This window comes from Amphiura filiformis, chromosome 7 (genome assembly GCF_039555335.1).
Source record: "Amphiura filiformis chromosome 7, Afil_fr2py, whole genome shotgun sequence".
Taxonomy (NCBI): domain Eukaryota; kingdom Metazoa; phylum Echinodermata; class Ophiuroidea; order Amphilepidida; family Amphiuridae; genus Amphiura; species Amphiura filiformis.
In genome coordinates this window covers 65,137,544-65,151,742 of record NC_092634.1, presented here as the reverse complement: position 1 = coordinate 65,151,742, position 14,199 = coordinate 65,137,544, and the positions used below count along the sequence as shown (strand labels likewise).

The window sequence follows — 14,199 nt, the reverse complement described above, 5'->3', positions numbered from 1 at the left end:
CATCCATAAAACACATGTGCGCATAGTTTTTTTGGAGGGGGGCTTTGGGAGCGCCAGCCCCCGGGGTAAAAGCAGTGGGCGGCCAAAAAGAAGGAGCGGCAAACGAAGGGGTGGCGGAAAAAGGAGCGGCAATAATAATTTTTTTATTTGCTCTTCACTTTTTCAAGCCACCAAAAAAGAAATGTGTCAACCTTTTCGTGCTGTTGAGGAAGGGGCAGTAAAATTGAATTTTCTTAAAGTGAAAGCCCCACTTTTGGTTCAAGTTCCTTGGGGAATTAGTCAAGGTTAAAATTTATCCATGTTAATTCTGTTCTGCCTGTCATCAAAGTAACAGGTGTATTGTCAGTTCTTCTGTGGAGAACTGGGCAAGCGGGTTCCTGTTTAAGCCCCCGGGGTAGGAGCGGCCACGGTACGCCACTGAAACAACTCAAAAGGAAATAAGTATGTGATTTCTACAATTTCAATTATATGACGAAGATTACCTCCCACACCCACCTTCTACAAAACACCAAACGTCTTGCACATCGACTCGGTTTCACGTGCATGGGCGCTAAAGTTTAAAATCTTGATTTTGCGCTCATGTTTACTTCTGCAGGGGCCTACACAGGGTTCGCAGGTTTTTGCCGCAGGTGGAAAAAACCGCGGTTTTAACCACTTGGCAAAAACAGTTTTTGCCGGCGTGATTTATAGGTCAGTTTTTTCATCTCATTAAGTTACAAAAATAAGTTCCCAAGTGTAAAAAGGCCAGATTTTGTAATTATAAGCAATATATTAAGATATTAAAGGCATACGTTTTCAGTTTCATTGCTCATGTGCATTTAATCGAAATGTGGCATGAATCAAATTCAAAACTTTTTCAGTTTAAGGACTTGATGAGACAAAAAATATGTTGAATGATTCATTAAAAGTTGTGTGTTATTGTTTATGAGCTTTCTGTGTCACTTTTTAATATTTGAGTGACTATATGTCAGTTTTTGCCACTTTGCCGGCAAAAACCGAACCCTGGGCCTATAACGATAACGTGGCTCGATCTTGAAAATAGAATTAGAGATATCACATAGGCCTATACACACCCTCTAGCTCGGAATGTTTAATTCTTTTCGGTATGTCCTAAAATGGGACAGAAACCTATGCACCAGATTGCAAATTGCGAATTGAAAGAACAGGGGTGATGGAATTGAGCTTTGATTTATAAACAAATGAAATGAAGAAGCTTATTTGAAAAATTTAACTTTTTAAGTAAAAAAATAATGTAAATTTTAGGCACCCCCATCCCGAAAAAGATTATAGGGCCACCACTGATCATGCACACACCCCAACGCACAACGCACACACCAAACGTCTTGCACATATCGACTCGGTTTCACGTGCATGAGCGCTAAAGGCAAAAATTTAGATTTTGCGCTCAATCAAATTTACTTCTGCAGAGGCCTACGTGGCTCGACCTTGACTGGAATTGGAAATATCACATGGGCCTACACACACTTAATTCTTTTTGGTATTAGCCTACCATCCCTAAAATGTTGCAGAAACCCATGCATCAGCTTGCGAACTGAAATACCAGGGCAGGGGTATAGAGATATTTGTCATACTTCGGGGTGGGCAGACCTTGGTCAATGGTGCTATATTTGAAATATTCTGACTAGTAGTAAAAGGAAGAACGAAAAAGTTTTTTTTTTTTTTTTCTTTTGGATGCACGTACGATGATGTACTAGATATAATCTTCATCGAAATGGTCAGTAGGCCTATTCACTTGGAACTGTAATTTTATATCAAAAAAAATGGATAGGATCTTGACACCATGTATGATGTTTGGTGAAAGCACCAAATGTGGAAATCTCAACTTCGTGCTTGCATGGTAGTCGGGGTTTTCAGGTTTTTATCTGTAGGCACCTGTAATTCTAATGGGCCTATATGCAGCCACCTCATGACAGAAAATTGTACCCCCCAAAAAAAAAAAACTTTAAAAGCTGATCGTTATAAGATTATCACACACATGCTAACCTGATGATACGTTTGAGCACCAAAGTAAAATATTTCGAGTTTGCACTCATATTCCTTTCATTAATAAAACAATTCAAAAGGAATTATACACTTTCAATTATATGACGAAGACTACCCCCCCCCCACACACACACACCAACACACCCACTACCAGGTAAAAAACTCCGGGAAAAGCACCACGGAGTCCATCGCATACCGGTGCTCCTTTCAAAACACGGGAAATCCCTGCATGGGATGATAGTTATGGACTCGAAGTTTTATTACATACTTGTTTATTTAGAATTATAAATGAAACACGACAGATCATGCATGGGTAAGGAAGGGGCGGGTATTATTTAGATTTTGTTGAAATTGAGTTATTTGCAGATCACGGAAGAGATCAATTTTAACCTTTGTTCCACCAGGAAAGTTGACATCTGTAGCATGTTCGGGTCCTAATTTGTGGCCCCTTGGTATTTCCGTAATTTTCAGTATGACTGTGGAAATATGGTTCTTTTTTTCTTGGTAAAACAGTGATAGAAATGTTCTTAATCAAATGAAACAAGGGGGGGGGGGTGATTTGGAAAAAGTGGACTGGGCGGTTTTTGAAAGTGGGACTTGTATAAAAGTGACTTTTTCCTAATATTTTTTGCCTACAAAGACATAAAAAAAACCTATTTTTTTTCATCATTGGGCAGACATTAAAGTGCAACATCCTTAATTTTTTTTAATGATTTTCTCAGAACTACAATACAATTACCCCCCCATGTTGATGCCTGTATATGGTTTCTGACCGAATTAACCTCATATTTGGCCCCTAATGACCTCAGATGACCCCGAATTTACCTTCCGACAATTTGACTCTAAATGTTGACTGTACCCACCAAATTTCGTGCCCATACGACAGTTTTTAGTATTTTGACCTCAGATGACCCCTCGGTGACCTCGGATGACCCCGAAATGACCTTCCGAAAATTTGACTCTAAATGTTAACTGTGTCCACCAAGTTTCGTGCCCATACGACAGTTTTAGTAATTTGACCTCAGATGACCCTAAAAACCTTGGGTGATGTTGACCCACTAACCAATGCGAACTTGTTCTGTCTAGGGTCAAGATGCACCCACCCACCCACCAAGTTTGAAGAATGTGCGACCCCTAGTCTCTGAGAATAGGTTTTTGCATGTTATGCATAACTTATGCAAATTAGGTATTTAATTACCATATTTTGCACAGAAAATCAAATCAGATCCTCTGGTCATGCTACCCTCTACCAAGTTTCATCATCATAGCATCATCATATCCCCAGATACAGCTCCACAAGGCGGATTTCTTCAGATTTCCTACCATATTTGTAAAAGCATTCCGCATAAATTATGCAAATTAACAACTAAATTCGCACAATTTTCGCCGAAAAACTAATCAGGTGATCAGCAGGTGTGTATCATACCTGCCACCAGAATTCGTTACCATTCGCCCAGCGGATCTTGAGATAGTCTGGCCACAAACTCCGCTACCAGTATCAATTTACGCTGATTTTCGCATAAATTATGCAAATTAGCTATGTTAATTTGCATATTTTTTACAGAAAACATACGGTTACGGAGCAAACTTGGATATCATTCCTCCCACCAAGCAGCGTCTCCGTAGGTCTTACGGTTCCCCAGATACACACATATATCCACCCTCCCACACACACACACACACCAACACCCCGCCCACAGACAGAAATAGTGATTACTAAGTCCCATCCTGAACAAAGTTTAGGCGAGACAAAAAATAATTATTTTATTTGAGAAATCCAGCAGATATATAGGTCTAAATAAGTAACATAATGGTTCAAAGTTAGAATTGACACTTAATTATTACTTTTCATCTGTACAACCATTTCCAAACATCAGCAAATGCACAGGTGTTTGGCTTATTGCCAACAATCTATTTTTAGTTTGTTTACGATCTCTTGAGAAACGGGACCTGTGATTGGATGATCGTGATACACACCCCGAACACACCCCTATCCAAATTGCGACCGGCGCGGCCCTGGGTCGATCAGCTGGTAGTAGCCATAGCCGAACGACCATCATGGTGACCTAGTTGGAAGACATGTTATTATAAGCTATTATATTCGCACCGAGAATAAAAAGAAAGAAAAAATAGATAATTTAAAGAAAAATAGCGACATACTTTGAAAATACCAAATTTTGGATCAATGTGAACGTCATTTTAAAACGATGTAAGGCAAAAAAAAAGTTTGTCTCAAAGCTCACGAGAAATTAAAAAAAAAAAAATAAGGCCCATGAAAGTCAATTCCGAGTTTATCGTCCCTTTTTTTCCCAGGTTGGTGAGGTGACTTTTTCATTTTCATTATTTCATCAGATTTCATTATTGACCTAAAGTGCGTGTTGATTTAAAGCCGCACTCATGCATGTTATTTATAAACATGTTTTTATATGAATAGGGACTAGAAAAGTTAGAAAAGAGCCTGGTTTGGGTTCCAAGTTATATGTTTTACAAACAAAAATATATGTTTCCAATTGCTAAAACTGGTGAAAACACTGATACTTTGAAAATAATGAATTATGTTGGCATTTTTGAAAATTTGACGCGGGTGTTTTTGGTGTCCAAAAAGTGACGCGGGCGGGGGACGATAAACTCGGAATCGACTTTCACGCGCCTAATGCGAAATGCGATTTTTTTATTTTTTATTCCCGACTTTTTGTCATGGTATTTTGAGAAAAAGTCTGATTTTCGCCGATTTTTCTGGAAAAACTTTAAAAAATTATTATTTTTGAAATAAAAAAAATTCCGCATTTGTTTTTTGTCAAATCGTGGGATTTTACAAACTCGCGCGCAAGCTTTGAGACGAACCTTTTTTTTGGCCTAATACTATGTAAATAAAATAATTTATTAACGTTCTCATCTTCTCCGATTGAAGTAATCGTTATGATATTAATATCATTTAATATCATCACCATCGTCATCATCCTTCCTCCCTCCATCTGTCTGTAATGAGTTTCACTTTAATTTTCTTTTCTACATGCAATGATGCATGCATTGTACCATACCAATTCAACTTTCCTGATTGTACACAAAGCAGCACGGATCGATACATCTTGGCATCATCCGGTCAAGTCGGGGTCAAGTGGGTGTTGAGACTACTTTCTCACCGTCGGTCGGTATTGTTATTGAACATGGACAGGGCTTCATGATGTTTACGTTTTCTACTCCAGGTGGAGAGAGGAGAGTCAAAGGAGTTGAAGCTTCGTTGAAAGTTTTTACAATAAATACTATTCATCGGACCATCAGATTGAAGAATATTTATTTTTTCCGGGAACTTGGAAGATGTTTGCGCTTGCTGGGTCTATGGTTGGAACTTGGTGGACAACACGTAAGGATGACAGGATCTTTTCCGCACGACCGCACCCATACCATGCATGTAACTATGGTAACAATAACCATACATCCAGGCACGATGCGATGATCATCATGATCATGGTTAATTAATGATATACATTTTTATTTTGTATCATCATGCACGATTCGATTGAGAGGTCCCGGAGAGGTCTAAGAGGATTGATCGGGTTGATGGCGATCCCGGATAGCGATGCTAATTTGTTTGCTGGAATTGGAAATAAATATGTGCCAACAATTGAAATCATAAATTGATCATGGAAGGAAATCAGGCCCCAGTATGATTATATTATAAGAAATACGTTTTATATACTACTTATTTTGAGGAGAAATTGTGGGTCTTCATCCCGGTCTTCATGCCACAACTGTTGTACGTAAACATGTTTTGCAGGAATGCTGTTCGGATTACTCATTTTATAAATTATAGTAAGTTAAACTTAATTTGTTTCTGTGTGAAGACTGTGTCACGTTGGATTATTTATTTTGTGCCCGGATTTTTTAATAGTTACAGGGATCTATATGAACGATTTTTTGGCGGCGGGGGGTGTCTAGAAAGGGTAAAATTCAAATTGTGAAAAAATTCTAGGTATGTACTATGCCCGGATTATAGGCATGTCCTACTTCGAGAGACGATACACATTTACTAAGTAGGCTATACTAGTGTGAAAACCGTGGGACGGAGCAATCAGGAACTTCCAAAAATTCGGGGATTTGCCCAGTAGGCCTACTCAGTAGACTTTGATGTTGAAAATAAAATATGAATGGATGTTTTCTTATACGTGATTCACAGCCTCATTCTTTTCCTCCCGAGCTTTTGATTTTTTTTATACCACTGGAACCTCTGGCTACTTGTTTATGCCGCAGATTTATCGGGAGATTTATGCACAATAAAATTCTTGCAGATAATTATATTCGTTAGGCAAAAATATTGTCAAATTCGATTTACATAGATACCAGGGATACGGGACTCGCTGCATAGGGCCTAATCATGAATCATGATGCATATAATAAACTCGCACACGCAAAATCGGAATCAACAGAAATTTTGGGACTTAACTTTTTATCGTAGATATATCTGCTCGAAAAAATTCATAAGAGGAAGATGGAATCACAAGATATGATCATGACCAGGAAAGTTGAGCGTGATGTGGATTCGGCAGGGACGTAACCTTCTACAGTACACACACACTACTGCTGTTTGCTGTATACAGCACAGTCTGCACAGATGCTGTTCAGTCACGTCCGGGAATATGCACAACGAGTTTCCCGGTTTTTTCCCGGTTTCGGCATTTCTCTTGCTATTTCCTCGTTTTCTTCTCGCTTATTTCCCGCATCTCCTGTAGCTTCCTGTTTTTATCTCTGTAGTTTCCTACATTCCCTGCACACTCCCTGTAGGGCTACATTATAATACTGGTGGTTTTATATGGCCGACTTACAATTTCCCGATAGGCTAATGCTAGATAGATACATGTGTAGGCAAATTAGCCTTTAATAATGTACGATCTTTTTTCAGAATTTACTTTAATTTTTTTCAAACCCGATTTTTTGGCATATTTGTAAAAAAAATTGTAATACTCACACATGTTCTAACTTAAAGTCATAATGTACGATCTTTTTTTTTCAGAATTTACCTTTATTTTTTTCAAAACCGATTTTTTGGCATATTTGTAAAAAAATTGTAGGCCTAATACTTACAAATGTACACATGTTCTAACTTAAATCTATGAGCAAACTGTCAAATTCGTCCTATTTGTAGTAAAACGGGATGATTTTCTGTTGGTCCGACATAAAATCATAATTTTGTAGATTTTTATGATTTTATGTCGGCCACGATCACAAACCGTAGTCTCCTACAAAACTAGTTTGGTTACGCTCCCTCCACATGTGGAGGGAGCGTTTACCAAACTGGCCGCGTAGGAGACTAACTCTGAGGCCACACTCGCTGTCCTATAAATAAATCCAAATAGTGCGAGATGTTTCGAGTGATAGAGGTGAAGTTTATGATGTTATTTCTTTGCAAATTCCCAATGGTTTTCGCGTCCAAATGTATTGGGTACTTTCATAATGATTGCATAGTATCCATTTGAAAGAAAAATCTAAAAATTTAAAAAGATACATTTTTTATGCAAAGCTGTAACGTCCTCAGTCGGTAATTGCATGATTTCAATTAGTTGTTAGAGAATTAGGCTTAAATAGTGGCATGTTTGTCATAATATTAATTACACAGCTTCTTCTACTTCTTGCCTAAACTCCTATGATTGAATGTAATTAATACTCCCATTATTTATCCAGAATAAATAAAAATTCATTAGAGCATGATCCACATTGGCGCACCCAAACTGATATGGCACTTCAGTGCAAACTTTAAGAAATAGGGCAGCACCAATACGAAATTCTAAATGTCATACCATGGTCATGGAGATAAATGATGTGTCTGTTTTGCCCGATTTTTTTACACAGCCGTTGACGTTAGTCACGGTTGCGTCTTTTTTCTTACAGGATCTTCTTTCTTCTTCTGCCGACCATTACATTTGCTCTAGCATTTACATGCATACATCGATTTTGACCTAAGTTGTAAACCGGGTTGTAAACAACTTGCTTGAATTTATACTGTTTACAGACCTGCTATAAAAATGGATTGTTTGACTCATTGGGTGCTATACCCTTGTAAACAAGCATGGACAATATTATTATTTTCCACACCATTCTATCTCCAATAAACTTTTGCACTAAATCAATATTGATTACATTGGCCCATAAAAGCACCAGACCACAACTCCATTGTCTGGTTGTGTATATTTTGTGTTGAATAGAACATAACTATTAATACCTGAATATAACTGTAAATTGAGAAACCAGGAAATTGAAAAGTGCTCTGACTGGGCTGTAATTGGGCTTCCTGGTTTGCCCTGCCTTTTCCCCTCTTTCCTGTATTTTTCTTACTTTTGGGTGAAATTTGTTTCACCTTTCCTGGATATTTTGGCAGGCTCCCGGCAGGTACCTGGTAGGCTCCCAGTAGGAATCTATTGTTTAGGTGACCAGGAAAACATTTCCTGGTTACATTTTTTTTCACGCAAACCCTTGTAACAAGTGAGTTTTAAGACACAAACTTATTGTTAGACATCAGGTTTATTCTCGGTCTGGGCTATTCCATCTATTGTACTTACCCATTTCTCATGTTGTCAAATAGGACACCCTTGCAAAATCCCTATTCAGGGCTTTTCAGTTGCAGCCAATTTTCTCTGCATAGAAAATACCAATTGGCCTTTTCATTTGTAATTATGCAGAGTTTATTCCCCATAAATCAAACTTTTTGAATTGTTTCACCAAGAGGTATACAATGTAGGTTCTTATTTTATAGTATGTTTGTGATTTTCCCCCTTGAGTACAATGGTAAGTGTCCCCTTCAGTCAGAGGGTACAAGATGGAACAGCCAAATCCCTGCAAAAACAACCAATGCGATGAAGCAATACTTCGCAAGTAACCGACCGAATGCCAATAATTACCCAAGGTACACTATTTAGTCTCCATGCATTACAAACCAGGATGCTTTACCATGGTAGTGTTACATACAGAACAATTCTGAGTCGGTACTATTTGGGTGTAATGTCTTTGGTTATGACTTTTTTGCACTACATTTACTTTCTGGTTCTAAACTGCTGCAAATTTAACAATGTGCGACAAATATATGCCTTTAGTGTTGTCAGCTGAACACCCCAGCACAACAAGTGCTATCTGAATACCAAAGGTCAGTCAAAAGACCAAGGGGTAAACCAAAAACCAGATAGATATCAGTAGTGGAAAAGGAACTGAAAGAAATTCAAACAGACTTGATCAATATCCACGAAGCAACTGAACTGTCAAAAGAAGGAGAAATATTATTGATGACACTGCTTCAAACCAATGGCGAGAAGCATGGATGATGGTGATGATGTCTATAGATCAGTGCAACAAAATGTGATGGCTGTGGCATATGATTTAATTAGATCAGAGACGCATGCATCATGAGGCCGACTAGTCTGGCACTTAACTACATGTATAATTGCATTGCAGCGCCATACCGATTAGTCTGATGATGCGTCTCTGATAGCTCGGATGGGATATGATACCGTAGCTAAGTCCAGATGAACTGAATAATAGAGACTTTGCGAAATGAAGATTGAAAATTTACTTTAACTGGAACGGCAACTGCAGAAATATCGATTGGATTTCTTGCTCAAATTTACTCCAACGCGAACGTATGGTTGGTTACTGCAACAACAGCGTCTTGTCGCTTAAACTCGGGACATGTGTATCAATGTGCGTTTAAAAGAAGGGCACGTGTAAGAGCTTGTAACCGACTACATCAAAATGTCTCTCTTTTGTTTAGTCAAGTGGTTATTAGTCCCACTTCAAGACAAAAGACTCTACCTTAAGAACTTCGTTTGAGTAAACATGAATGAACTCGCGATACCACTCAGCATGGATTATGTCGGGACCCAGCGTTAATCTCCTTATCATATTATTTTGAAACTAGCTATACGTTTCAATTAATATTCTTACGATAGTTATAGGCCTAGGCCTATATATATTATTTATTCTATTACCTCCACGACCCATTATTCAAAATCGCGCACTGTGATTGGTTGAAACGCGTCACGTGAAAACCCATTAATTAGCAATAATGGGTCGAGCGCCGTAACACATTCTACGCACAGCATCACGCTTGGTTATGCGTGCAATATTTCCGCGATACGCTGTCACTTACGCTGCACGCTGGCCTCCACCTTGAAGTAAACAACTTAAAATATTTGTGCCAAAAAATGATATTTTCTCTTTAAATCGCACTATTTTCTGGTAATAGAATAGAAATAAAGGGTGCAGCACTATCTTTACATCGCAATAATGTGTCCTCGGCAGTAAAACGTTTAAATAATGGGTTCGGCTGCGCCTCACCCATTATTTGCGCTTTTACTGCCTCGGACACATTATTTGGGTGTAAAGGATAAAGCATTACCCTTTATTTCTTAAATAAAGGCTCGTCAGCTTTGTCAATTTCATATTCCAATTTACTACGCAAAGCCTATAATGAAATACATATTCTTTATTTCTTTCCCCTCCTGAATCTCTCTCCCCTTCCCCTGCTGTTTCCCCTTCCCTACCTTCTCCATATTTCCCCCCTCCTTCTCCCCTCTATCTGTACTCGCTCTCTCAAACTTGACCCTCCTATAATTACCCACTCCTGTTTCCCCCTCCCCAGTGACTTTGTCAGGGTTTTTCTGTTAGGAGGACGTGGGCCGATTCTCAAAGGGAAACGTTTTTACAAAAATGGGCTTAAATGGCAGAAAAAGGGCTAAAAGCGTAAAATATCACGGCGGCCAGCATCCAAAAGGGGAGGGTCAAGAAGGAAGACAAGATGTCCCACGAGGGAGCCCCCCCCTGGCTACCGGCAAAAAGCACCTCCCTGTCCACTTCCAATGCCCTCCTCTCCTCCTCCCTACCCCTCTCCTCCTCCCTACCCCTCTCCTCCTCCCTACCCCTCTCTTACCAGGCACAACCGATGACATGTTATATATAAAAATGAAATGTTATTCACCTGCTTTACTCTTCCAGAAGTATCGTATACTGCTGGCTCAAGTCAAGCCAAAACTTGGTTCCGCAAACTGATTTGGTGTACGTCATGAGCACACATAAAAGTATATATCAAGTGTGACGTTTGGAACAAAAATTATTTTGATCTAATTTAATCAATAATTTTCAGCAACATGTAGCATGTTTTTTACCCAAACCAAATTAGATTTCCAATAATTGGTCTATTAACTAGATAATACATAAGTGGTAATTATGTAGTCTATGAGGAAATATGCAAACTATTGTTTTAAATTATGACATATTTTCATCATAATTTACGGCACGCTATTCGCTACTTGCACGGTTCCGCCATTATGCATTATTATGTTTTGATGGATCCAAGTTGTGATAATATTGGATCCAAAACATAATAATGATAAAATTGGATGCTTTACGCCCAATATTTATTGGTCTCGCTATGAGTTTTAATATATTGGACTCGACTACGTCTCGTCCAATATTTTAAAACTCATAGCTCGACTAATAAATATGGGCTCAACCGATCAATTTTATATCACTATGTCTTGAGGAGAGCCTCGAACTGGCAGCATACATGAAAGGAAGAATTATGTAACCTTACACAGAACGTTATGACTAGTTCAATTCCCATTCATGTATGCTGCCAGTTCGAGGTTCTCCCTCGCACATAGTGCATAATGGCCGAACCGTGCAAGTAGCGAATAGATTCTCACGTTAACTTTAACTTCAAGTGGCTTTAATGGCAGAGTGGTTTTGAATACATAATCCTCTATAATTCTCTAGACGTTAAAGTTTGTGGTTTCAAACTTCATTTCGCAAAGTCTCTAATAATTCATGCTTTTCTTATACCTGGATGATCGAGAACACTCACAAATAATAACCTTTTTAAATGTTGTTGCTACTGTAGTTGGGTTTCCACTGGGATATGTTTCAACTTTCAAATACTCTTTACCAATACAGTTGTTTTTGTGTACTATCTTGATTTTGTCAATACAGGGGTGATGGAGTGTTTAAAGAAGAAACACAGAGTAGATGAGCGCCCTCATGAAATACCTGGTACGACCGCTGACCCCATCAGTAGAGGGCCAAACAGAGGGAGGGAAAATACACTCAATCAGGTCAGTGGAGTATTGTATCTGTGAAGTAATTGAAGAGTCTAGGCACATGATACATTGGGCTATATGCCATTTGAAATATGCACCCCTGTTGAAGATTTTTAAAGAAACATTATGACAGAGGGAGTATGTTTTTCAAATGGAATTGGCTAGGGTTAATTATTTTGAAACCCATACTCCCCCTGTATATGGCTTTACCTATATCTTCCACTACTGGAGTGATGAGTAGTTTATATGGAAGTTCACCAATTGTCTATTCTATTTGATAATCATACACCCTCTTTGGAAGACTTTAGCTAAATCTCCCACAGGGGAGTGTGGATTTCAAATGGATAGCCCATTTTGCCAAGTGTTACTGTGTTGCAGGGATGCCAGTTTTCAGGCAATTGCCTGATTCCCTACTTGTATTACTCTAGATTCACTTTTATCAATTTTCAACCCATTTTGATGTTTTAATTTATTGCCCAAATTTGTGCATTTTTTCAGGCTTTTTCCTGCAAAGTCACTTCAGGCCACTGGCATCCCTGTGTGTTGGTTTTTAACCAACATTGTTATTGATAGTGTTTTGTATTTTATATTTGAGTGTAGTGTACATGGTTATAATGAACTAATTCAATTCCTTGGAATTGTCCCTGACAAAATTTCAAATTCCCTATAAAACATTTGCACCAAGGTTTTATCAGGGTATGCATTGTTTCAAATGACTACCAATAAGGATGGAGAAGGGAGAATGAAATATGAAATATGAACTTAGTTTATAGCTGAATGGTTGCAGCATTGTACAGTTTGGAGTTATACATTGTATGCAAGACAAATGTATGCCAAAATGACAAAATTAATTGCCCTCTTGGACCACTCAAATTTCCCAGAGTTTTCCCTGATTTTGGGTGTTTTTTTTCTCAAATTCCCTGAGTTTCCCTGTCTAGAAAAATGGACTGGCTGGGAAGAATGAATTACTTATTGGATTAACCTCTTTGAACAGGTGTTATTATCAATTCTATTACCCTCACGACCCATTAATATTCAAAATAATGGGTCACAATAATGGGTCAAACGCCGTAACACATTCTACACATAGCATTACGCTTGGTTACGCTTGGCAGTAAAAACGTTTAAATAATGGGTTCGGCTGCGCCTCGCTCATTATTTACGTTTTTACTGCCTCAGACACATTATTTGGGTGTAAAGGATACTGTGCATTTAGGAAGAGATCAATATGCTTAATTCCGTTACCCATTTCGGACAATGGTTGAGGTAAAATGCTCTGCAACCTTTTCCCAACATTCCAATGTAATTAGTTCAGAATATAATGTCTCTTATACACTAACATCAAAAAATATTCTTCTTTATTGCAGTTGCCAGGCCTATTCGATGGATGTAATTTCTTCTTCTACGGAACCTTCAAACCGTCCCCATCTAAAAATGAGCTGATTGACCTTGTAAAAAGCGGAGGTGGCGCCATCGTGCAACGGCAGCCCAAACCAGACGATGATGTCATCCAGGTGTCTACCACAGTCCCATATCATGTCAACCAAGATTCCCAGCTGTCAAACTGCTCCTATTTTATTATATATGATGAAGTTACGACTAGGGTACCACCAAAAGTGAACACTGGCAAAGTGTGTACGGCGACGGTTTCATGGCTTATGGACTGTATATCAAATTTTGCTTTAATAGAATTATATAAATAATAAAGCTCTAGTATCTTTCTACATGCTCTCAATTTACCTGTTCCAATTAGGCTATTCCATTTAAAATCCACACTACTTGAAGAGTTTGGAAATATCTTCCACTGGGGGAGTATGGATTTCAAATGGAATTAGCACATTAGGCAGCTCCATTTGAATTTCATACACCCTCTGAGAGAGATTTAACAGGACTCTTGCAGGTGGGGGGTTCAAATGGAGCTGCCTAATGTGGGCTATTTCATTATAAATGACACGTTCACAAAAATGGCTTTTATCATATCTGATTGATATAATTAGGGTGATAATGCAGTGTTATTAACTTAATTCTAAGTATGCCACAAACTACAAGCTACATGAGCATTTTTACAGAATTCTGTCTATTTTTTGTATAAAAAAATTGCCAAAAGGTACATTTT

General features: G+C 38.4%; 1 protein-coding gene across 1 annotated transcript in view; it reads left to right on the top strand.

Annotated features, from left to right (window-relative positions):
• Positions 1-13,993, top strand: part of LOC140157477 (BRCA1-associated RING domain protein 1-like) — a 30,346-nt gene extending 16,353 nt beyond the window's left edge. The window contains exons 8-9 of the mRNA XM_072180683.1: positions 11,977-12,098; positions 13,451-13,993. Of these exons, the coding sequence (XP_072036784.1) occupies positions 11,977-12,098; positions 13,451-13,786 (458 nt within the window). The 3' untranslated portion in view covers positions 13,787-13,993. The remainder of the gene's footprint in view (positions 1-11,976; positions 12,099-13,450) is intronic.
• The last annotated feature ends 206 nt before the right edge of the window (positions 13,994-14,199 follow it).